At 41.9% G+C, this 26,142-nt stretch overlaps 1 protein-coding gene across 1 annotated transcript in view; it reads left to right on the plus strand.

The window, feature by feature from the left end:
* RNF144B (ring finger protein 144B) overlaps positions 1 to 26,142 on the plus strand; it is a 51,905-nt gene that overhangs the window by 14,166 nt on the left and 11,597 nt on the right. The window contains exons 2-4 of the mRNA XM_009273724.2: positions 2,721 to 2,909; positions 16,118 to 16,222; positions 24,573 to 24,633. Of these exons, the coding sequence (XP_009271999.1) occupies positions 2,745 to 2,909; positions 16,118 to 16,222; positions 24,573 to 24,633 (331 nt within the window). The 5' untranslated portion in view covers positions 2,721 to 2,744. The remainder of the gene's footprint in view (positions 1 to 2,720; positions 2,910 to 16,117; positions 16,223 to 24,572; positions 24,634 to 26,142) is intronic.

The following is a 26,142-nucleotide window of genomic DNA, read 5'->3' on the forward strand; positions in this document are numbered from 1 at the left end:
TTTCAGGTACTAACAGCTTTGCCTGTGCCAGCCTGACCTGGAGGACTACTTACGGACAAGCCTGGCCCCTTAGGGAGCATGGAGGGAGTGCTGCTGTTGCGAGCCACGGTGCCTCCTCCAGGGGCTGTGCAGGCAGGCTGCGCAGCTGTCTCCGTGGCTCCGATCCTGTTCGCTTTGTTTGCTGAACCCCAACGGGGTTAATGAGGCTGCGGTGAGGTGAGCTAGCCTGGGCTGCGTTGGGGCTGGATCCTCTGGTCTGCCAGATTTAGGCCATCTAAAATTAGCCCCTAGCCCTAAACCTCAGTCATGCACCCGAATCTTTCTACTGCTGCCTTAATAAAAGCATGCAGGGTCGTAACCCTTTTGGTTCTAAAACGAACACTGACTTTGGAAGCAGCTGTATCCATTTTATATCCATTCCCACATCCTGAAATATTCCTACCTGTTCTTTTGTACATCCCTCCTCTTAACATTGCTACTTTTTACCGTGTAAATGAAGAAATGTCAGATCTGTGCAGCGTGGGGGTGAGTAGCTTACCTGTACAGATGCAGCTGCTGTTGAAAAGCATACCTGAGTAAATGTGTTACAGTTCTCCTAAATACTGAGATAACGTCTAGCACGTAGTTTTAAATAACAGGTAGTTCTCGATCTGCCATAGCGTTTCCAGTGACTCACCGTTCCCGCCCCCCACCCCATTGCAGTAATTACAGAAGAGTATTGCAGTCCCTGACTCAGAGGGAGGCTTCCTTCCAGGCTTCTGGCCGTGCTGGAGCTCCAGCTCTGCAGCCATATGCAGCAAATTGTGGGGGGCATCATGGTAGCAGGTGGGGACGTGCCAAGAATAACGCGGGCACGGCATATGTTTTGAACTAGTGATAGCAAGCCATTAAAGACAGAGTTTGCTTTGGATTCCTGACAGGAATTTGGTTGCCAGTATCTTGGCTATGACTCTGGTGCCTCTAAAACTGGGTGCTTACAGGAAAGATATCCCAAAGGACACATCTGATGGCTTCTCTGTCCTGCAAAGTGTCAAAATTAAAAGGGGTAAGTGTGCTCCCACCCAGATTTGTTGTGGTTTCACGGCTTTTGAAGAGAAAGGGTTCCCTGTGCAGACCCATGGGAACACAGGGTATGAGGCTCACAGGGCAGGCCTGGGGATGGGGCTCAGCTGTGCGTCAGGTTGTGAGGTGGGAGCTGTGGGGTGAGGTTTCACGTGCGCTGATCCCTCGTGCTCCATGAGCACCATCATTTCTTCCTCTGGGGAGGAATTCAGCAGGTACTGCAAGCCAGCACGTCACGTACACACTGACTGGCTGCAGCTGTCCTGGCCACTCCGGGAGACACAAAACAGCAGCAGTGACATGCTGCCAAATGTGACCTGACAGCCCTGCCATGAGGACGCTCAGGACTGCGGGGGAGGCAAGCAGAAGTGGACCAAAGGGCTCGAGTCTCCTGTTTGCCTTGTGAGATGTCAGATCTGACAGGCACACGGATGGGTCTTGGTCCTCTGTTGTTTTCATGTTCATGCAGCTTTTTAGATTTAGTAGAGCTGCACTCTTCACTTGGCACTGCTGCAAGCAGCTGTGCACAGCCGGCCACCAGGTCTCTGCTTCTAAGAAATGTGCTTGAAGGTCATCTTGCCATCAGCTAAGTGTATTTAGAAGCAGGTCTGTGGAAGTCGTGCCAAGTTTCTTGGAGATAGGAATAGATTTTCCTGTACCTTAAATGCTGCACTGGTGAATAAAATCTGCAAATTTGCTTTCCATTGTTTCAGCTTAAGCATGAGGATATTCTCTTTAATTTCTTTCAGTGTTACTGTGTAAGAATGAGGGTCTTGGAATTTTTTATGGTTATGGTGCAGTGTTTTCAAATGTTTAGGTCATAAAACATTACATGTGAGCATGATGTTTTCATTTGCTGCTTCTCAAAGGATAGAAATTTCTTCCCTAAGCACTGCTGTGACATAATGTGGTGGAAACACAGCTATTCTGAGTGTCTCCATGTCAAAGTGCCCATTCAAAAGGGCAGAGTGATGTATATATTATGTACATATGAACACAGTTTATTTTTTTAATTCAGAATTTATTGTCCCAAGTCAGATCCCTGCTCCTAGGACTTTGGTGAGGGCTTTGACCGCTATGCTGGTACATATAACATAGGTAATGTCTCATCTGTGTGAGTGTTGGTTTTGGGGTTGTTTGTTTGTTTGTTTGTTTGTTTGTTTGTTTGTTTGTTTGTTTGTTTGTTTGTTTGTTTGTTTGTTTGTTTGTTTGTTTGTTTGTTTGTTTGTTTGTTTGTTTGTTTGTTTGTTTGTTTGTTTGTTTGTTTGTTTGTTTGTTTGTTTGTTTGTTTGTTTGTTTGTTTGTTTGTTTGTTTGTTTGTTTGTTTGTTTGTTTGTTTGTTTGTTTGTTTGTTTGTTTGTTTGTTTGTTTGTTTGTTTTTTAATTTAATGATAAGTGGCCTGACTGAGGTGCTTTGTGGCAGCAAGGTGAATATTCTCTGAGAACCCAACCAAGTTCAGGCCTTTTGGGGAGGTGGGCTCTCAGGCACCTTCTTGGTAAATTTTGAATGGCCTGAAGTGTAAGACTGGCACCAGGATGCCAAAGAAGTACATTTGGGTGAGCAGGTGCTCTTATGGATCTGAGCTGTAAATTCTCAGGTTAATGAGAAGTGACTACATGGCTTGTGGGATGTTTCAGCTGTTGATTTCTCTTTTCAGGCTGAGTGGACGATTAGTGAGCGGATGGGCTCTGCTGGGAAGGCTTGTCCTCACACCATGACAGCTGACGAGTCAGAAGCTGGAGAGTTAGCTCTGGAGCCCCTGCTCACTTGCAAGCTATGTCTCTGTGAATACTCCTTGGATAAGATGACCACTCTTCAGGAATGCAGCTGCATCTTTTGTACATCGGTAAGACCTAGCAGTGCCTTTATGTTACAGGAGCAGGGTAATGGGAGATAGACAGAACTGTGAGATGGGGTTGCTTGTCCGGTACTAGAAGCGTGTGTTATCCATGCTGACAGAGGATGCTTTCCTAAAGAGCATTTGGTGTTAGTCTGTCTTGCCTTATTTAAAAGACTTCTCTGTCATTTTGCTTTTGATAACTCATAACTCTAACAGACAAATAATAATAAATCCCAGTAGTAAATGGAAAAAAAAGATGCATTTTAAGACTGTCAGAGAATATACACAGTCTATATACAATCTCAGTATGTATTTTTTCTGAAGCAAAATCTTGAAACATCATAGGATAACTGTGAGATTTTGTTTCCCCATTATCATTTTCTGAGTACTCAGAGACCTTTTAAGTCTTGTATGTAATTTTTAACGGCAATCAGAAAACCTAAACAAAAACGAACCTTGGCCTATTGAACCTTTGCATCTGCAGTCTATGCTGCAGAGATGTTGCCCAGGTCATGCATTGCCTATAGTTGTCAGTGAGGACCTTCTGTCCTGCAAATTGAGATCAAATAAAGCTGGTGGAAGTGATAAAGGCGGAGGTTGAGTGAGCTGATAAAAGCCCTACAGATACTAGTACTCTTCTGGTCTCTGTCAGCATGGGAAAATGGACCCAGTTTCTCTGGCGATAGTGACTTTGATGTACCTGACTAATGGAGTTTGGAAACAGGTCAGAAGTCACTGGAAGGATGTTGGTTTTTTTAACTCCAGAATGAATGTACTTGGTTTTATTTTTTAACAACGAATTGTGGATAAACATTAAGCAAGTACGTTTAAGTTTTGCTCTTGATTGTTTGAACTCATGGAAGAAATCTGATATTTGTGAAGCCAGCTTGAGTGAGAGTATCTTCACTTACTCTGAATTCAGGATAGCTTAAATGGGATTAGAATCTAGCTGTGTGTTTCAAGAAAGTAGGGTAAGATTGATTAATATGCGTTTTCAGCCTGAACTTCATGAAGTTTGTTTTCCATACCGACTTCCACAAAACATTTCTGTATTGTAGTTTGTAACGAGTTTTAAGAGAACATACCTAAGAGGTAGGTATGAAGATACTGCTTTAAATTAAAAAAATTTGGAGAAGTTGATACCTTTACAGTGGTCCCACTCTTCTCCAAGAATTCAGTGACTCTGATTTAGTATCATTAATGGCACATTAACCTCAGTGTTGGCTGGGCAGAGTAAACCTTTTGCCTGTGGGGAAGGGAGGACTGCTGAGGACTGTGCCAGGCAGAGCTGGGCTCTCCACTCCTCCAGGGCACTGGCTAAAGGCAGAGGTCAGTGATGGCTGGGGATGTTGCTGTCCCCACCTGTCCCCTGTTGGTGCCACAGCTGCCACCCCTCACCTGGCCGGTAGCGTGAAGAGCATCCGCTCTGAGCTTGGCTCTCCAGTGCCGTGACAGCAAAGTGGAAAGTACAGTCACAGTTGTTTGGCATCTGTGCAAACTTCGCTGACTTTGTCTAAGCCAAGAGCCAGCCATGAGTGAGTGCTGAATGCAGCTGGGAGAAGCCTTTAGACATGCTCTATTTATTTCAGTGGGCGTAATATGTCTCGATTGTGCTTATGCTCCATGTCTACCCTTTGTCTGGCTGTTGTTGCTTGTGTCTGAACATCCTCCCGATGGACATGTCTGGGCTGATGCAACAGAGACACGTAGATCTTGCATCCTATAACAAAGGGGGCTCTGGAAACTTTTAATCTCGCTATATGGCTTTCTGTCTTGAATCCAGAGCAGTTTCTGGGAGGCTGTATGAGTTGTACCTTTGGGCAGCCTCCAAAGAGCAGTGTCAGAAGCACCTTGCCACGGAGTGCCTCGGTGCCGGGGCTTGCATGGGGAATTGCTCAGGGCACAGCCTGCAGTAGCTGCACTGGTATGCAATGCCCTAAATTTCCTCCCACCCGTGCCAGGGAGATACCTTCACACTGCCCTTCAGACACATATTGGGGTAAGAATGTCAACTGTGAGCTATGGGATTGCGTCCGTATCAGTTTTTCAGCTAGCAATGCTTTCAGCTTGTATAGCTTATTCTTATTTTATATCACTAAGGTTAATTATATAGATCCAAGAGTAGTATTAAATTTGAAATAGAAAAGGGCTTGACATGGACATCATAGGTTCTGCTCTACTAAGGTGAAACTGTTAGTTTTGTTAATTTTTTGTTCTATTACATGTGTGAGGTTTGTTTTTTTTTTTTTTGCTAACTACTGATGATTCTGCACTATGATTGTTTTTCACTACAGCATTTTTGGCTGTGGAAATAATTGGGAATTGTTACTATTTAGCATCTGCAGGGGCGAGCTTATATCTCCTTTTCACTTGTAGCCTGTAAAACCAAGGAATTTAAATTAGTTAGAATTGTGTACAGCTATTTTTTCAGCTTAGAAACTCCTGTAATAAACATTATACCTCATAAAAGCTATATTCTAGCCAAAGTAAGTAAACTGTGTTTAAGAAAGTGTATGTTTGCATTTTGGTGGAATGTTGCTAGTAAGACAGGAGTTTTTCAAATAGCTATAAACATTTTTACTCTCTCTGTTCAGAGAAGAAAAAGCAGATGGCTTGCAGAACACACTTGCCATCTTACTTGGTAGCCCAGTCAGGTCTGAAGAGGCATCAGCCTTGTATTTCTCAACATTTGTTGCACTTGGCATAAGACTCCACTGAAATGTGAGATAAAGCACATGTTTACACATCTCAAGAATTTGGAAATGGCTATAGTGTACCTGATGGCTTGGTTTCATTGTGTTTGGACTGTATTAGTTTCGAATGAAAGACTGATCTCTGAAGAGGGTTGGGCGGGGATGTGAGGTATATTTTATCTGCAAAAGTTTTAGAGGACTGCACTTTACATTATTCATGTCATTTCCTGTACCTATAAAACCTTTGCAGAGTGCCATGCTGTGGTGTACACTCTTACATATATTCAGCGATATATGTATTGCTTAAGCTGCATGGTTTTATGCTACTTGCCCCATTCCCGAAAGGGAAGGGCGTCTCATCTGTTCCTGATACTGCTTATTTTGTTTTCTGTCTTGCCAGTCATCCTTCTTGTATATTTGGTGGGATGTCCTTCCTATCTGCAGTCCCTTGTGCTTACTTTGTCTTGCAACTTTTTCTTCCTTGGATGCAACCATGTGCAACTACACAGGTTTTTGCCCCTGTAGTGGCCACATCGCTCACATATGTACATAAAATAATTATACACTGTGTCTGGCTACACCATCACAGTGTTACAAAATACAGTATTTTAGTGCACTTATATCTGGGTCCAAAGCAAACTAATATTAATTACATCCTGCTTGATACACTTACAAAATTATATTTTGAATATTACACTTATTTCTAGTCAATTTTCCTGCATGTTTGTATCCTTTGCTCTTCTCCTTCCTCCCCCAGATAGCTCCAGCAGTGCCTCACTCAGGCAGGACTCAGGAGTGCTCGTCAGGGTAGTGCCAGAAATGGACGGGCCAACCTCTCTGCTTTGCCTTTGGAGGGAGCACTGGCTGTTGCCCAGGCTTTGGCACTCATTAGACTGGCTGGAAAGTATACATCTTGGAGACTGCTGCCTTTTCAAAACCTGGCTGAAACTGGGAAAACAGCTGGGAGAGACGATGAGTGGTGTGATTGCATGCTCCTCGCTTCCTCTTGCTAGAAATGCCCTGGTAGCTGGCACAGCATAAATTACCCTTTGGAAGCAGTAGTGAGGAGTGCAGGACTAGTAGTAATAGTGGAAATACTAAGGGCCCTATGAAAGAATCGGTGTGAGTCTGTAGCCTGTAAGCAGTCATGGAGGTGAGGTTTTACCAGGTGTGGTAAGATTGCCCTAATGGCAGTGATGACAGAAGGGAACCAGTGCAGTGCTGTTATGGAAAACATGGTTTTGGGGGTCAGTAAAAAAGCCGGTGTCAGCTTCTTCCCTGCACGCCAATTCTGTCTGGTTTTGTCTTTCTTCTTTCCCGCCTCCTCGTAAACATTTCAGAGTCCTGATGAGAGCCAGGTGAGCAATAAATGGCATTGCTGCTATTTACATCAAGCAGCAGCTTATATCCACCTTGTGTGTTACTTACTGGAACAGGGTTCGAGATGCCTGAGACAACATGTAACAAACTCTGAAAACAGAATATACTTTCATGTATTTGCTTCCGTGTTGTCAGCACATGTTTATGCAGAACTTGCATGATTCACCCTTCTTTTTTTCCAAGCAAATTCTTTGTTGGGTCTTGTACTTCTGAGAAGTGTGTGAGGTAACTGAGTTACAAAACGTGCAAAACAAATATCATGATGATCCACCTGTTTGTTATTTTGATGCACACAATGCAGGCCTAAATGAGATTAAACTTCATGCAACCTTAAAAGGAGAAGTCAGTGTGCAATGTTGAATAGAAGCACAGGTAGCTTCTGTGCTGTCTTGGCTATTCTACAAGTATAAGGTGATCCGAAAGCATTTGGGAGAACAAGATTTTCTGCTGTAGCTATGTGTGACAGCAAGGCCAGGGCTAGACAAGGGCGAAAAAGGCTCTTTTGCTGCTGTTGACAGCCTGGCGCCCTGGGCAGCTGCCTGCCTGACGAGTCAGGGCCTTGGGAAGCTGCAGCCTCCAAGAGAGGGGCTTGCATGCTGCTGCCAGCTACTTTTGCTAGAGGGGAAGGGGAAACCCGTCCAGAAATAGGAGTTTCTCTGTTGCATTTCACCAGCAGGACACTCTAAGGCTCCTCTGCCTTCCTTAATTTTTTTAAGAGCAGCTGTGCGTTGCCCTGCCTCCTTCAGGTGGCTAAATACTGACATTTTGTCTTTAGTACTGTGAAGCCTCAGATCAGTTGTGCCGGGGAGCATTGGAGAACTGGAGACAAACTGATGTGAAGGATCAGCATCATCAGCAAAAAGCAGGGGTTGAAAAGCCTGAGAGTAGAGGAGACTGAGTGGATCAAAGACAAGGAGGAGGCAGATGACAAAGGGCATGGGATGCCTGCTAAATGGAGCAAATGTACATGAATACTCCAGTGAAAGGCTACTTAGTAAAACTTACGAGTAAAGGAAAATTTGGATTTGCCTTCATCTAGCCAACACTGGGTTTTAGTATCTCTTCTGTTTCTATGTGCTAATTTTCAAGAAGGGATTTGGTCCCCTCTTCTTCCTCTTTTTCCCCCCATCCTAGGAGACATCTGCATGTGCTCACGGCTGCACCAGAACACTACCTTCTCCTCTTCCTAAATAGACCTTGTGCTGCAATGCCCCACTTACTTTATGTAAAGCTCCCCTTAGGTTGTTTTCCGCTTCTACCCACAGGTAGCAAGCTGTCAAGTTTTGGATTCTTTTTTACCAGCTCGACATTTGAAATGTTTCAGAATAGCTTTGTTTTAAAGTTATAAAAAAGAAAATTCCGACACCTGCTAATATTGGCACTGAACACACAGCACTTTTACAGTAATTTAGATGGTTTAAGAACCTCTTGCATGCGTTTCTGTGCAGAGTCACACCAAAGGCAGAGTTAGTAGGGGTACCAAAAAAGCACAAAAGTACCCATTGCCTTTTGATGGATGCTACTATTCAGGAAGAGGGGCTACATGTTTCTGAAGTCAGTAGAGGTGGCAGCAACGGGGTGGTGGCCAAGGGAAGACAGGTGAGGAAGAGGGAACTAGCACGTTTAATGACAGCACTGCATCGGTGAGGTTGGTGTTATCTCCACTTAACAAATGAAGAAACAGATGTGAAGTAAGTTGTCAATGCCTCAGAGTGCCACAGTAACTGAGCCAGCCTGTGACATAAGCCTCATGATTGTGTCTGTTTTGTAGCTGTTGGTAAGGCCGGGTTTGCCCTGACACAGTTTTGTTTGCAAGAGAAATGGTATTCCAGCTGGTTCAGTTTTGGGAAGGGTGAGTTTCTCTGGTCCTGTTCTCTGGTCCTTTTCTGTTTAGTGGTACCACTTCTTGGCAACTATTACCAGGAACCTATGCTGACTTTTATGAAAGGCTGCCAGGATGTGGCGGGCCATTTGTAAATTGGTTTTAGACTGTGTATCTGAGTCTATCTGAGTGTATCTGAGCAGATGTATCTAGCACCATTGGTGGTAGATCTTTTGAGGCAAAGCTGATGACAATATATTTCTCAGATATACTTGACAATATATTTCTCAGATATACTTGGAAGATCCCCTAAAAAATGGCTTGTGGAGCAGTGGGAGGCCATTATATTCTGGTCCATTGTCATGTTTGCTTGGCGTTTTCACTTGGTCATGACAAAATAAAGTGTTTGTCAGTCATGTGATTCCTCCCCTTCTACTGAGCTACGAGATGACCATATGTCATTTGAGGCTAAAGGGGCATTTTTTCACTTTCTTTCAAGCATCTTTCTCAATAAGGCTCTTATGTGGCCTGATCTTCTATCCATTTGAAGGCAACTTCATTTATCACTGCATCTGCTCCTTAGCAGTTAAAATATAGGTTGGGCAATACAAATGCATGTTTCATTGGACTTTTGTTTTTCACTTTAAACTGTGCCTATCACAAGTTTATCTCTAACAAACTCATAAATGGCTATTTCTGTGGTGTACTTTTTAAAAACTTTCTTTAATTGGAAAGGCCTCACATTTTTTTCCAAGTGAAGTGCAGATGCCTCCAAGCTAATTGCCAATAGACTTGATTCATCTAGTTTTAAGACCTGTTGAGAAATACTTGAGAGATTCCAGGAGTTCGATTACCACACAGTGCAGATGCCCAAGCTAATTGCCAATAGACTTGATTCATCTAGTTTTAAGACCTGTTGAGAAATACTTGAGAGATTCCAGGAGTTCGATTACCACACATTGAAAGCAACTGGCCCATTTTAGAGATTGAACATGCGGAAGTGCAGATGTCATGACAATGATGAACATATTACTAAACGTTATGTAGATCTGTCATAAACACTTGAGTACTGTTTTGTATTTTGGTTTTGGGGGGGGGGTATGTTTAATTGAGTACACAGTTGATTAAATGCTGAGTGGGTCAGGTGGTTAAACTTAGAGTTCTGACATGAACTCTCTCACCGAAGTCAATAATACTACATATTCCATATAAAACTACGTCACTACAAGACTACTTTGTCTTGTGTATGCACTGAAGAACAGGTAACGCTTGTAAATGATAAGAAAGAAATGAAAGCGATGTCTTATTGAATAAAAAGTACATAAACACTGCCCAGAACTGAGACAAAAACTAAATGCCTATCTGTTGATCTGTTCTCAATAAAAAGACACTCTGGAATGCCAAATGGAAAGTTATGTTTTCTTCCCATTTACAGTCTTTTTTTTTTTTCACCCTCCCCAAATTTTGGGCTTGTTAAAAGGCTGAGGCTAAAAAAACCCCAAACCCAAACCAATACAGTTTTGAGGACAAATCTGGAAGAGAGATCTAACATTTTACATCAGTCTTGTGGATTTTAAGATGGAAACCTGAGGTTTCGTTAATTTTTCTGAAACTGAAATTGTCTTCAAGTTATACATTAGTAGGGAAGACCTTCTTCTTTTGGCAGGATGCCTTCAGTCACTTCTTGTATTTTTGTATTTAATGTAGATCATGCCCCAGTAGTGGTTAAGAAATACTGTAGATCTGGTTTTTTTCCTTTTCCGCAATTCAGATAAAGACAAATACCCTTATTCTGTATCAACTGCTGCACAGTGGTTAGCAGCAATATCTGTAGTATTTGACAGGAAAACAGGCCAGCCCTTTCCATTTCTTTCTTCTTCCTAGCCATCCCTCCATCTTTCTTAATAAAACTACCAGTTCAATTTTGTCATGTCACATACGTGGTTTCCTTTTATGCTTTCGCATCCAAACCAATGAGGCTGCATTTAGTGAGCTGAAGAGCTGCATGCAGATGGGAGATGAGCAAGGTAATGGAACATGTCAAGGTACTTGAAAAAGCAATATTTGGGAATGATGGAGATTAATCTTTTGTCTCTGGTACAGAGATTATCTGAAAATGGTTTTGAATAGAAACATAAGATTTCACAGTGAGAGGGATATAGTGCCTTTGTCACATCATTACCTAGCAACATAATACTGAAATTATACTTTGAACTCATTCTTATGTTAAAATGCAGAACCATTATGGTCCCTTTGCAGATTAAATACATTGCCAAACAGACTTTTTTTTTTTTTTTTTTTGTTCAGTACAAGCTTAAAAATCCCCTCCATACAATATGCTTTGGGAAAAAAAAAGTTGAAGTTAGAGCAGCATGTAGGAGAAGTGTTGAAATGAAGAATCCATTAATAGCCTGAATAGAATTTTCTATTCCTGGGGCTCGCAGCTGACCATAGAAAACACTTTTGAAGATTAGAGGAAGTGTTTGTTACTGAAGAAGGAATTTTTTTATGTTATTAGTTTGTGCATTGCTGGATTGGGCTTTTCAGTGCTTCTTTAAGATTCTTCCCTCATGTTACAACATACACTTTCAACAAAGCCTTAGCTCCAGGAGAGGAATGTGTACTTGGGGCATATGTAAATATTTGCCTAAATCGTAATCTTTCTTACAAGTCCTGCAAGATAAAAAATAAATGTATATATGTTGCATGTACTATGATAATGTGATCCAGATACTTTACAGGCCTTAACTTACTGGATACTCATGAGTAGCGTTTTGTGAAGTAGGTAAAGGGATATTGACCTTATTTTATTAAATAGAAGGTGGTGATGGCCTGAAAGACAAAAATGGCGTAAAAGGAAAAAAATTCTTGCCCCAAAATGCTTAGACAGCAAATTATTTGAAAAAGGTCTCATTATACATTATGAATCTCAGGCAGAGAAAAAATTACTTGTAGAACGCTTTCCACTGAAGTTGACAGTAGTCCAGCAGGAGCAAAACATGCTTGGCAAAGTTAGATCAGCACCAAAACCTTCTGTTAGGTGTACTGAGTTTTACTGGTGGAATTACATTATCACATTTGAATTGATCTCTCTTGCTTGTTACATCAGGATTTTGTGACGTACCCCAGAACACAGATACATACATGGTATAGTTGCTCAGTGGGGAAAATCTGAGTAAACCGAACGTAACTGATGAGGGTACAGTTGCAGGTATGGAAGTTAAAATTCCTTGGGTTGGTGTCTACCATTTATTTGAGGGGTGAACGTAATGGAGCCAAACCTCCAATTTCGTCTGTAGTCAGCAGGATTCAAACCTGTTCAGCAAGACCTCAGTAGATTTTTAGTCTGTTGCCTCAACCGTTCTGCCTTGGCTATGTGATGCATTCGTGGAAACCTCGCTGTGCTGGTAGGAAGGTCGCTGCTGATGACTTGCTCTGGCCATGGAGAGTAAGACGATGGTATGACTGTCATTGTAAGCCACAGGTCCTGTGGTGCGGCCTCTCCAGCTACTGGCTGCTCTCTGTGCTTGTAAGTCACTGCACTGTGGGAAATTGGTGGGGAAGTGTAGCCCAAGTGTGTTGAGACCTGGTGATTTCTTGGATGTCAAGGTTAAGATCCTTTCAAGGAACTCTAATACCACAGAAGGCTATCTTGATCTTACCTTAACTTTGTAGAGCAATTAAGTAGCATATGTAGTGTATGCAGTTTTCCTAACTGAGATACCGCTAATTTTCGTAGACAAAATGCACGAGAAGTCTTACCATTTTATGTCTGTATAATGTATTCTCCATAGTGTGGGAGGACATACTGCTTAGAAGGTCAGTCATGATTCATTATATAGATATTGAATCCTCTTTTCATCACATTTGCAGCTTGTACATCTTTTCAGATACTTTTATTTGCCACTTTTCAAGTAAGTAGCTAAATTAGTAGCTGAGCTGTAAATAATAGTAAAACCCCTCTAAAAACAGTCTTACTGTTAAAGTGAAGGCATATTTTAAAATTTTAGTGATTTTTCCACTGTCTCTTCTTTGCTGCTAACTTGTGAAAGAGGGAACAAGAAGTTCACATCTTCATTCATGTACAGACTTAGGTAAAAAGCTTAATCCTTCAGTGGTAAGTGTTAAATGCTTCTTCAGGTTTCCCAGCGCCTTTAAGTACTTCCATCATCTTCTTGAATTGCACCCACACCACCTTTTCCAAGCACAGAAAATCAAGGCAAAAGATTTAATATCTATAAAAACTATTTAACAGGGAGGTTTTCTGTGAAACATTTGAAGATCCATGGCACTGCACAGACCTATTATAAAATCTCTCCAAGTCACCCCCTGAAAGCACAGCACCCTCTAAAAGTATCACAGAAGGCTCCGGTTGCTCACTTATCCTCACCTACAACCAAGCAGTGAGCTAGAAGAGAAGGAGAATCCAGATGCATTAGCAATCCTTCGAAACCTCTGTTCTCCTGGCTTGGTACCCCTAATGATTTAGATACTGCATATCAAAACTGATTGCAAAATCCATACTGTGGATTGAAGCTCCTTAAGAGCTTCATGCCTGTTCTTGCACAGAAGGGTAATTGTCAGTGCTCTGAGCTTCTGTCCTGGAAGTCTAAATTAAGAACAAGCCTCTGGGCTGCTGCTAGGCCTGCAGTAACTTCTCAGACTTTGTCCTCCATCTGTAACCGGCTGACCTGAGCTGCCCCCAGAAGACAAATCCACTGTACCATGCTGTCAAAGCAAATTACTAAATATCAGGCAGCACCACAGAGGAGACAGAAGCCAAGATCTTAGCAAAAGTAAAAGGTTGTTCTTCCATGCTTGCTGAGGAGTTAAGGCAAACTAAATGCTTTGGCGGGAGGGAAACATTCCCCTTTCCCCAGATGCTGCCCTGACACTTGATCCAGAAAGTAATCACGTCTCCCATGAGGAGAGGGAGTGAGATGTTAAGGAGGCTCTGCTGGAGCATCACCCACATATCGAAGAAGTGCACCCAACACACTGCAGCGCGTGTGGGCTTTGGGGAAGGGACTCGGAGGGCAGAATTTCCTGTTTGCGTTGTTTATAGTGGAGGCTGGGTACAGGCACAAACCAGGAACGAAATTTGTGCAGGGAGTGAGCACTTGATACCCCGTTTCTCCTGTGATACATCTGAAGCATGTGGGCGATGTCAGGTGCTTAATGAATGTGGGGCTGCAGGAGCAGGTCACCCACAGTCTCTATCCGCATCAGTAATAGCACTGGGAGCCACCCTGGGCTCCGGGGAAACTGTTTTTGGCTTTCCCTGTGCCACCTGCTGCCACTGCCCAGACCGTGGTGGCAGCAGATGTGGGCAGGGCCCCAGCAGCTCTGGTGTCTCTAGGGTACCTGCTCCCAGGCGCCACCGTGGTTATGTACCTGCTTCTGCTTACTGCTCTGTGGAGGAGCTGTGTGTGCTAATGGGGTGATTTGATCCGATGGATAAACTGACTTTTTATAAGCACTGTGCCTAGATACCTTTGGGAGAGGTGGGCGAGGAGATGGGACAGGGCACTGAGACTGCTGTTTGAATAATAAAAGAATAGCTCCTGGTTAAATCTGGGCTGATATTCCCTAGGGAGTTCTGCCTTCAGTTACTGACGTGATTTCTTTTTTGCTCTTCATCTGTGAGTATCTCCCTCACCTCCCACATAATACTTGCACCATCAATTCCTTACAGCCTGCTCTGCTGCTTTCTTATAGGGGTGCGTGCTGGATCTGAATCCATTAGTGCTTAATGAGCTAGATATTTAAAGCTTACCATTTAGGTTATACCCCTATGTTCTTCTAAATGAATACGCTTCAAATATTTACAAATCAAAAGTAATCATTTAAAATGCCACTAAGTTAAGCTGATTCTACTTACCAGTTTTCCAGTAAAAATACAAATGAGGAAAGGTCTTTAATCAGAGCACAATATGCAAGGCCTTCTCAGAACAGTCCAAACTAACGCAGACGTGAATGTTAAATGCCTATAAATACTGGAAAAACAGTTTGTGAAGAGTCCTTACCAGAGCTGATGCTCTGGAAGGCTGTGATTTCCCCATAACCCACCTAGTAGCTTTTGAACTCAGTGCCTGTTCCGAAAGTTAGCGGAGAGACAGACGTCTCAAAGACCTTACGTTTTGACATATTTCTTGAAAACTGATGGGGCGATAAGGGAAGAAGCCAGCAGTACTGAGGAGGAGGAGGAGGAGAGGTTTATCACGTGGGCATGAAATACAAATCTGTAGGGAATAAAGCTGCATTAGTCCTGCTGCTTGTAAAGTATGTTGGTTTTCATTTACAATAAACTATTCAAGCTGATACCAAAATCTGCCAGAAATCCATGTTTTGTTATTTTGTTCAGTGATTTGCAATTTACTGTATACTTTGTCATTATTTTGAGGAGACTTGGTTGTTTTGTTTATTTAGAAGTAAGCTCACTTACTTACCTGTGCAGTTTGGAGATACAATTGGAGCACTGTTCTTTGGTCCGTTGCACCAGTTTTATGCCATGATTTTATTGAAGACTCTATAATACGTGTTAAAAAGACAAGCTGAATATATTTGAAGCTGAATATATTTGAAACTGGCATGCCAATTAAAATGTGGGGAGAACAGAGGGCTTTTTTTCCTTGGAGGGGAGAGTCCTGCCATTTTTGTGTAATGAAACAATTTGGAAACATTCATAAGGCAGCCTCCATGCTGGAAATGGACTTTCAACTCCTGCTCAATAGACTAGAGGCTGATGATAAATCATGGTAAACCATGGAAATTACCTGATCTCTGTGGGGGAAGAGGGAGAGGAGGGAAAGAACTGATAGCTGCTCATCTTCTAGGGCAGATTATAACCTCCTAACCAGGTTATACACCCCCTTCCCTTTTTATGCAGCTGAGAACAGTAGTGTCTTTCTTGTAAATGAGGTCTCCTACAATGGAGACTGCTGGCTGAGAGTCTGAATTAAGAACACAGGAGGAAAGACAAAAGAGCAAAGCCTGTTTAATTAGGATGAAAGATACCCCCCCTCCAATCCCAGTTTAGCAGAGCGTAGGGCTTGTTAGCACTGAAAGGTTTGACTTGCTGACTTGGGTAAACGCAATGCTTGGCAGATGAAGTCATGCATAATTAATTGTTCTTTGTTGCATTCTTTCCAATGTAATGACTTGTAGCATTCACGCTTATAATAATTGATGTTTTCTGTGTGCAGGAGCTTCAGGACAGCCAATTAAGGCAGTGGAGGTGGTAGCTGTGCAGCATCTCTAGCATCTGTGTGTTACCAACATATGGGCTCTAACTTTTTTTTTTCTTTATTTGTTTCTAGTGCCTAAAACAGTACATGCAGCTGGCAATTCAAGAAGGTTGTGGTTCTCCTATCACGTGTCCAGACATGGTATGCTTGAACCATGGGACCCTACAAGAAGCAGAGGTATCAACACTTTTTTCTTTCTCTTTTTTTTAACATAAACCCCCCCAAACTTCTTTATCTACATAATAAATATGATCATACACTTTTTCCTCCCTTTGATTACCTTTAATGAGCTTTTGGCAAGAAGCCTGACTGACAAGAGGAACTAGAAACAAACAGATGTTTTTCAAGAGTTTTGCTCCTTTTTCCTTCCCTCTGTGCCTTGAGGAAAGGCTTACTTGGCATCCGAACAACCTCCGAATTACCCATGCAGCTGACTTAACCAGAATACCCTGTATCCCAGAATTGCTAAGCCTCCATCAGTACTCTCAGTTAAATCAGATTTGATTTGACTGCAAACACTGAAATTCTTGTGCCTCTCTTAACGCAAGAGGAGGAACTCAAACTGATGGTACACAAGGCCAGAATTTCTTCATGCATTCTTCAAACAAACAATTTGCTGCCCAATATAAGCATGCAAGACTCTGTATAGTTATATGGAAAGAAAGGTATCTGCACAGCATGGGTAGAAGTACGTCTTAAGAGATATGAGAAGTGTCTTCATTCCCAAGGCAGAGATGGGAGAGGTTGAAAGCTCAGAAGCTATATGAGGTTTAGGCAGAGCTGCTTGCACGTCTGGCATGTGCACAAATAACTGGAAGGTTCAGTTTGGAAGTTGAAGGTGGAGAAACTGGAGGGGAAGTGTGCTCCTCAGACCTTCTTGCACCGCTTGGGACAACGGGGCTCAAGGGGGCTGTAGATGGCCCCTACCAGGCTGCTACCAGGCTGCTTGATGGTCTCCCAGCAATGCTTAAGCAGCCTCCTGCCTGACTTAGGGCTGGTGTAAAGTTTCTGAATTGGGCTTAGCGCCAAACCCATGACATGGGGAGGAGCTGTTGGCAGCGTGGCTGGAACCCTCATACATGCCAGGTGTTCTGTGCATCTAGAAGGCCATGGAAAACTGTGGGCAAATCTGATGTTGCCCTGCAGCCATCCTTGCTTGCTTGCCTTGTGAGCCAGGTGGGCCCCTGCTGGGCCTGGGAACACAAGCAGGAAAAAAAACAAACCAGGAAAAAAAGGTGGTTAAGGGATTTTGGCTGGTTTTGTGCATTCTCTCTGCATTTATTTGCAGGGACAAAATCAAGGAAAATCAGATCTCCATCCCTGAATTAAAGAAAAGCAGTTTATCTTCTGGGTTCCCTTGAGCCCTATGTATACAGATGACATAACTGTGGTAGAAGTATATAATCCTCTTCAAATGCAATCAGTGGCAATGCAATTCCCAATATCAAAAATGCCTTTTTCTCCAGAAAAATTCAGGATCTCCTCTCCAGCATGCATTTGAAACGCCGTGCTTAGCTGAATCAAGGCCTGGGAGTCGCAGCTATGTTTGTTATGGCGTGCAGGCATATGGTGGAGCTTTTCTTTGGCTGAATCCAGCTATTGTGGAAAGTAGCCAGGTGTTTCCCTTCCTCCTTTCTTCTGCATAGATACGGAGAAGGCATAGCAGTGCCCCTCCCACCCATTGCACCAGATTGGAGACAACTAGCCTTTATTGAAAATGCGTTTTTAAAAGAAAATTAACAAATGGTAGGAAGAATTCTGCTCTGTTAAGCTAGGGTTATGATGCTATAGGAATTATAGAGATATGTTTCCCCTTACTAAAGCAGGAATACACTCCAGGGCATGTATTAATGGACCATTAGCTTAATCCTTGGGTGCTTTTTGGGCTGAAGGCAGAATGACTAAACAGCCCAAATGTGCATTAGTGTCCTGTGGATAAATGAATGTTCTGACGCTCCCTTTTGGTGATGCACTTGAAACACAGACCTTCTGCTTGAAAAGCAAACAGCCTCCCAACCTGGTTAAAATGAACTGCTTACGTATTTTACCAAATATCTATTTCTTTAAGGAAAAAAAAACCCCAAAAACCCAGGAACAATAGAAAGAACAGATTGTCTCCGTTAATAATCTGAAAGATTAGTATGTAAATGACAGATTATATATGAGCACTCTGTATTCTTTTTTCTTGTCTCTAAAGGCTGTTCCATGTGAAAATGTAGCCTTTAAAAGCTATTATTTAAAAAACAGAACCTTATTCAGATGGTAGAGAATGTGCTTAAATATGGCTATTGTTTGGTATGGAAGTACTATTTAGAATTACATTTTATTCATTACACACTCCGAAACTCCTGGTGTAAAAGTATGAGCCTTCTTGGCTCTGGAGGGTCTGGATGTTTGGTCTCTGGCTTCTGGCAGGAAAAGGTTCCTCACCAGAACAGTGCCATGAGGAATGACATGTTGCCTGTACCGGGAGAAAAAAAACCCAACTGGTCTTTTTATCTCCTTTGTGTTAGCATCAAGGTTTTGAAAAAGTGTATTTTTCATGTCATGTCCATTCCAGACTCTGCTGTGACTGACGTTTACCAGGTACTGTTACAGTTTGGAGAAAAAAATAGCAGTTCAAACTGTCTTTGTCGTGGACATGGTGTTAAATTGGTTCCTATACTTTGGGCTAAATTATGTGTAATTATGTCAGCTAACATGGTTGTTTTGTTTGCTTTTTAAATGCCTTTTGCCCCAGCCTGCACAAGGGAGATAAGGTGAACTTAGACATAATTTGAAGTGAAGGAAAGCCTTTTCATTGACTTCAGTGCATTTTGGATTGAGCTCACTTCAATAAGGAAACTGAACAATTAATAACAAAGCTTATAAGCAATTTATAACACATTATAGCTATGAAAGTTCCTCTACTTCCCTCTTATTCAAGGTGTGTAACATTTCTTCAGTGCTTTCCTGTGATCTATTTGTCTTCATTGTGAATTAAGTCTGTTTCATCTTCTCGGTAAAATTCTTCAGAGTTTATCTTGTTTGGTACTAAATTATGAGAGCCTTTTCACAGCTCTTGCCTTGATTCTGAGACACGTGCTTCTTGTGTTGGTTTCGGGGGGTGGAGGGGGTCAAAAACTCTAGTTAACATTTTAAACAGGGAATAGAATTTCTTTTTGTATGTCTTATGAAGAAACGAGGAAGTGTGAATAATAGGAATGTGTCTCTCTCAAACAGTTGAATATTTCATCAGTGTTTGGGGAGTAAACTGCTTATTCAGAGTATAGGAGATGTTGGGAGTTAAGGCTTTACTTTTGGTGAGCTAGAACATTGTGTCTCATTGGACCTCAGAAGAAAATGTTCCAGGTTCTTATTCTTAAAAAACTTAAAATGAAAAGTCATTTGAACTAGAAAATTGTACTTTTCAGTACTTTGAAAATATGTTTTCTGAAACCCCTGTGTTTGGTTGTTTTTTATTTTTGCTTTAACAAAATCTAGTTGAAACTGGTACGTTCCCCAGCAGTTTTTTTGTTTTGACAAATAGTGCATTCAAACAGAAGGAATTGTTCCCCTGAAGTGCTTGAAATCAAGGGCAGTCCTAGGTCATATCTTGACCTGTTACATCAAGATAGCCACTGCTTGTAGTATAGCTGGTTTTAACTAGAAATAAATGGGTGTTGGTGGTGGGAAGGCAATGGTTTTGGCTACAGACTCTGTTTCAAATAGCTGGTTACACACAAAAAAAGGGAAAGTTTAAAAGCAGTCTCATTAAACAAGATGTTTGTCCTTTCGAGCTCTAATAGTACAATAAACAAAGATGATTTGGATTCATTCCGGGAAGCAGAAGGTAGAAGGAACATCTTATGTTAATGCAGTTCTCTTTAACCATGCAGACTTCAGTCTAGAATATTCCTGTCTGTCTTGGGAATTTGTTCCGTTGATTTAATTGGACCAGTTAATATCCCTAATCTAAATAAGGGATAATTTATTATGGTTTGAAATGGTTTTACTTGGTGCAAATCCAATCACCAGTGTAAGCTATGAATCAGGGTGAGTCTCAACTGCATACAGGGATTTCTAATGCAGTACTCACTTGGATAATGTCTAGGGGATTGTGCTTTGCTATTTCTGATTCCTGTATTGTTTTGAAGCTTGTAATGTTGATGCCAATGATCCATTTATACATAATCTGATTTGGATTAAAACCATGCAGCAGGCAGTAAAGGAGATACTGATTTGGGCTCTCCTTTTGCCTCTTAAGTTAGACAAGGAGAATTTCCCCTTTGCATGCAGTGCAGATTCTGCTTATTGTCCCTCCGTCTGTGTAAATCCATGATCTACAGCAGTGCTAACCCGACAGAGGGTTGTCAGCGATTTGTAAAGTGATGCTGAAATGGGACGGTGACCCAGATCTTAAAATTCTTAATTGCGTTATATTCTGTACATAGCTGAACAAAAATCCCATTGGGAGTCAGTTTAAAATACCAGTTTTATTTTTAATTTGAAAATTGGTTTACATTTTGCTGGGGGCGATTGAAATGGTAAAATGAGGAGGAAGGTGAGAAAACGTTGCAGGCCAACCTATCTTTTACAGGGTCAAAATTAAAATGTTTGTTCTTCTTATTTACTCGTTTTTAAAGAAATCCAAGGGGAGCAAATGAGAGAGTCTTAATTTTGTTTTTATTTGTCACTAAATAAGAGAAGAGCTCCTTAATGGAGAAAATGAATAATTCAATATTTCATGATGACTCTAGTGAGCATGTTAGCTGATGAAGAAAGGTGTGGATGTAATTTCTAACAATGAAGAGATTTGAACTCCCATACCCCTTTCAAAAGCAAACCACAGCCCAAGTTAAAACTATTTTGCACTGCTTGGAAAACTAGACAGTGCCTCTGTGAGTGGGACTTTCGCAGAGGTGGGCAATGCAACCCTTTGCAAGTAGCAGTTGCTGCTGCCAGTGCAGGATCTGCCCTTGCTGCCTGTCTGCTAAAGCGAGAAAGGGAGAAGCACTTGTCCTGGTGAACATTCCTCCCTTGGCATTGTCAAGGTTTGATTCATACGAGTGTGAAAGGAAGTGAGATCTATTCAGTTTTCTTGATCGCCTCCTTGCATCTCCCTTGAAAGCCTGAGAATAGGTGGAGTAGTGATTTTCCCTTTCCCCTGTGGTAGCCGGTGTTTAAAAACAGGGGAGTTGTTCTTCCTTGGCTCCTGGTTACTGCACTGCCCGAGTTACAAGGAACAGTCTGCCCCTGTGTAAACTGAACCCAATTATTTCATATCCTTTCATTTAACTTCCTTTGCTCTTTTGTCTCGCCTAGTAATAGCATCCCCGGTTACCATACCATGTTGGGCAATCTCTTTGGACACTTGGCAAGGGTCCAGCTGGAGCCTTTTGTGGTAGTAAGCCTTCAAAATTTTGCTTTTTGAAATATCCATGGATAGTTTTACTTCAGGTGAAAGCTGCTGTTCTTAGCGAGAGCTCTTAGGTGTTCTTGTGCTCTATAACAAGAGTATTTTAACTGCAGACATTGCTTACAAAGTATAGAAAACCAGAAAAGTTATTTCAACTCCCAACAATCTGATAAGTCTCAAATCAGCATCTTTTCAGGAGAGGAGAGTCCTTGCCTCTCATTTTCTTCATAGGTTTTTATTGTAAGCTTAACCCAGTATTTAAAAAAAAAAGCCCCAAAACTTGTCCTGTAGCATTTCTTGCTGCACTGAATAATTTCATAGCCTACAATAAGAAACGTCTGCTTTCTGAAGTGCTCATGGTCTTTCTCTTTTGGCCCTTTGCCATCTGCCAGGTTGCTGGTTTGCTTCCTCCCCAGATGTCCATCCTCTGTCCAGCCCAGGAGTATGTGTGGTTGTGCAGGAGAGGAGGTGTTTGGGATGGACTCCCGTGTGGGGCTGAAGAAGTTGTATGAAGATGAACATTTAGACTCTGATGCCAAGTAGGAGGAGATAAACACCTAATCCCCTTAACTGTGCTTATGGCTGTCCTTCTTGATTAAGCGTAAATGAGATTAAAAGTTCACTGAGGATATAGGATTTGCTGATTTTTTGGGGGACCCGATAGTCACGTTTCGTTTTTTTTTCAATTGAGTTTGCACGTACAGCTTTGATGTGGCACTGAATCCAGGCAGCAGCGTATTGTGCATTCCTTTCCTCATGCCTAAAGATACTAAATCTGTGAGGGGCTTTGGCTCACCACCCTCCATGTGGGTACTATCAGAGGCTGGTCGCACCTCACAGGTTTACCTCCATGTGGGTACTATCAGAGGCTGGTCTTTCAAAGCCTGCGGGAGTCAGTGGCAGAGGTGATGGGCTGCATGTGTCGGTGCCTGGAGCTGCGTGCAGGGAGGGGGGAGCTGAGCTGTGAAGAGGCTACATAGGAAGAAGAGTGAGGCTGGGTGAAACCGGTGGGGAAGGCTGGCATGGTAAGTTTAGGTTTTCAAGAGGAGAAAGGGAAGCTTTCAGCACTGACTCTGCTTCCTATTGAAATCTGCAGTAAAACTCCTAACTCTGCTCCCACTGTAATCAAAAAGGCCGATTTTTAATACATGGGAAATTCTGCTCTTGAAAAACTGTTTGTTAAAAGCAAGAGCAAGCACAGAAAGACCCCAGACAACTAAACAATTCACTCAAGTGGCTCTTACAGCATTGAGACTCGCTGTTTTAATTTAGTCGTAATGAAGGGAAAATTTAAACTAGTTGTCAATGCTCACCCAGCTAGAGAAAAGCAGATGACTCTTTTTGTTTTCCAAACTCTATTTAGATTCGCAGCTGCCCTGGGGAGGAGTGGGCAATACTGAAATGATGTGTCTTGTGGGTTTTACATAGCTTTGTTGGTTGGCTTCATTCTTTGCTGAAGCTGCTGAACATCACGCTTTTTTCCCCGTTTGATTAAGTTACTATTTGTTTTCAAGAGTATTTCAGCTGACTTGTGATGAACAGGTGAAGAGTTTTCCAGGAAGCTCTCTGTGTCTTACAGTCATATTAATGTACTATTGCTTAACCATGCAAATACTTTCATATTAAAAATAGTTTACACCCTGAATTCAGAAACTGAATGAGGACAGTACTTTGACCCAGTGCTGACTTACTAGGCTAAGAATATGCTTTGTAAAGATTTGTTGGTGTTTCCCATTTTGATATTAAATCCTTTGATTTCTTCAACTATAAGTCTTTTAAGCATCTTTGAACACTTAAATCTTTATATCAGTTGGATTATTTTTTGTATGACATTGGTTTAGGTCAAATAAATAATCCAAACATCTGCTTCAAAATGCAATTTTAATTCCAATTGATTTGAGATCTCAATAAAGCAATTTTGTATTTTATAATACACAAATGGATATATTTTTTTTCGTTTTTCCATCTATGAAAGCAAATGTATTCACAGCATGATACTGAATGTATATTGAATTTTTTTGTCTTTGTATTTCTTCTCATGAGTGCCATGTCACACAACCCAGAAGGATAGCAAGGGCGAGTGTCCACTTCACTGAGGGCAAAATTTTGCCTTTTACAGTAATCTGAAGGACTGTGGTGGGATACTGGATGTGAGGGTTGAGAGCCCTTCACTTGGAAGCTGTCATTTCTACACTGTCTCACAGTGCTTCAAATGATTAGGTCTTGTATTAGTATTAGTCTAGGTTTATTTTCAGTAAAAGAGAAAGACATTTTCAGTGCTGGTACCGTGTTACGAATGGATCAAATAAAGAGAATGATCTCAGATTCTGAGTTCAACAAACATGTGGCTCCTGAAGTGTCTGTGAAGTTTCTTTTCAACCCGTCCTTACCCTGTATGCAGGTTTGCTTATTAGTTTTACATAGGGTACTTGGTTTTCTTACGTAGACTGTTAATTGGAGATTAGAGCAGTTAGCCTTTTAGGCTGCTAGTTTAATTATGGTAATGTGTAAAAAGTATCAGCAAAGCCTGTTTGTCTATGCCAACTAACTTTGTTAACTTCTGTCCAGTTCCTAGTCGGCTGGTGCGTGTCTAAGGCAAATTCCAACAGCGATGGCATTAACTGTCTCAGCCCAAAACCCGTGAAGTGAATAAAAAATGGAAACCAGAATAGCTTTTAAGTTCCTGAGAGCTAAGTGACCCCTGCCATTAAGACTGGGAGACATGAATGAGGAATCATTCATTTGAGCTGTATTCTTGTGCATGAACAACATGCTGCAGTGTTCAAGGCTGGCAAGCTGTCACCCTTCGTTACATTAAACCAGCATGAAATAAAACTGAGAAGCCTGAAGTAAATACAGAATCCACAGAGAAGGCTTTCCTGTGCATGGTAAGAAAGGTGTGGGCTGAACTTCTGGGCTGTGTGGCTGAAATAGGAGAGGTCAAGAACTACTTTACGTTTTGGAGAAGGAAGTCAAGGTACGGAGGAATGTGGTGGTGAAAGCAAGTAGGAAAAGAAGGTTGATTTGAGAGCCAGCTCAGGAGAGCAGGCGTGTAGAACAGGGTGCTTATTAATTTTTTTCAAGTCTATGTTTCTAATGCTTTTTCTGTGTGTTTGTTTCTCATTTCAGATTGCCTGTTTGGTGCCTGTTGACCAGTTTCAGTTATACAAGAGGCTGAAGTTTGAACGAGGTGCGAACCTTTTGGTTTCTATTACCTTCCTTTTTAAAGTGTTAGTGGAGGCAGCAGTATTACATACTGCAAAGACAAAGCCTGTTGGGCGAGTTAAGGAAGAAAGAGAGAAGATGTCTTTGTTTTGAAATAGTTTAAGAGCATCACTAGGTCTGACTGTGCTCCACAGACAAATTTGAAATTATTTCAGTGGAGCCCGATCAAGAGAGTGGCATCTTACTGAAATACCACACTTTTACTCAGGCTTGTGGGCAACTCTCAGATTGCCTGCCTGAGGCTCCATCGTTCTTCCCCTAGCATGCTCATTCTGGGTCCTTGAGGTGGTGGTTGTACTGGTAGAACTAGACAAGGTACTAGAAGCTGATGCAGGGCACACATGGTCCTTTCATACATCCATAGGGATCATCAGAACTTCTGAGGGGGACAGACCCTGCAGTTTGATGGGGATTTTTGCAAACATCCCTGCAAGAGAGCTTTTCTTATGTAGAAGCCTCACGTGTGTTCATCTAGTATATTTTATTTTTTCCTGAGGTATAATTGGACCCCTCATTACTGAGTAAGTCCTATTAGTAAAGAAGTTTGAAACTGAAGGTCTTATTGGGGCCAAGCTTTCCTATGCCAGAGGTCAGCCTTCTGCTTCAGGAGATGGTTCCTTGCCAAGGCTGAAGAAGAAACTTGCTAGTCAGAAAGATGAGGTCCCATGCTGGTTTTAAAGACTGACACCAACTTAAAAGTCTCAGCTGGAAGTCGCAGCATTTTTCAAAGAACTCACTCCATGGTAGCTTGCAGGGTAGTGTATCTGGGACTGATCTGCCCTGACTCTGCCTGTTTTCAGACTTTCCTTGAAAGACTGTATTTGTATTCTTGCTTTGCATGCATGCTTAGATGCAGATGGATTGGGAATGTATATGAAAATGCAGAGGTTCATAAAAGTTAGGCACAGTAATGCACTTGAAAAGATGGTCAGATAGAAGAATAGATGGGTTTTTACAGAATCTCATCTGGCATGAGTCACAGTGAACGACCATGAAGTACAAAAACTGCAAAATGAGCATACCCAAGTATGCCCCAGAGTTCATGGGCAGATGCAGATTGTAGCTATGATTTGCAGGCACTGAGGCCAAAAAAGAAAGAAAATCCTGAACCCTGCTTTCATTTCTTATTTCTCTCTCCTATTTACCTTCTCATTTACCCTTAATTCCTTAGGAAGTCCCACCAGTTCATAAGCCAAGCAGTGGCTTGTCTACAGCCCTAGACAGTGGAAATCAGAGCTTGTTAAATCACCATATTAAAAGGTTAAGAAAGAGAGACATTCTTGCAATACATTATCTGGTTTATGTAAAACCTTTTTTTAACTGAAGACTGTGAAACTAATGATTTCCTGGTATCTCCTCCTCTGTAACTAGCCAAAGCTGAACTCCATGATCTTTTGTCCAACTCCCTGTTACACTTTTTTTTTTTTACTGCCTCCCACACACGGAAGCCTGAAACTTGTCTATTTTTTAAATC

Source organism: Aptenodytes forsteri, unplaced genomic scaffold, assembly GCF_000699145.1.
Source record: "Aptenodytes forsteri isolate BGI_AS27 unplaced genomic scaffold, ASM69914v1 Scaffold63, whole genome shotgun sequence".
NCBI lineage: Eukaryota > Metazoa > Chordata > Aves > Sphenisciformes > Spheniscidae > Aptenodytes > Aptenodytes forsteri.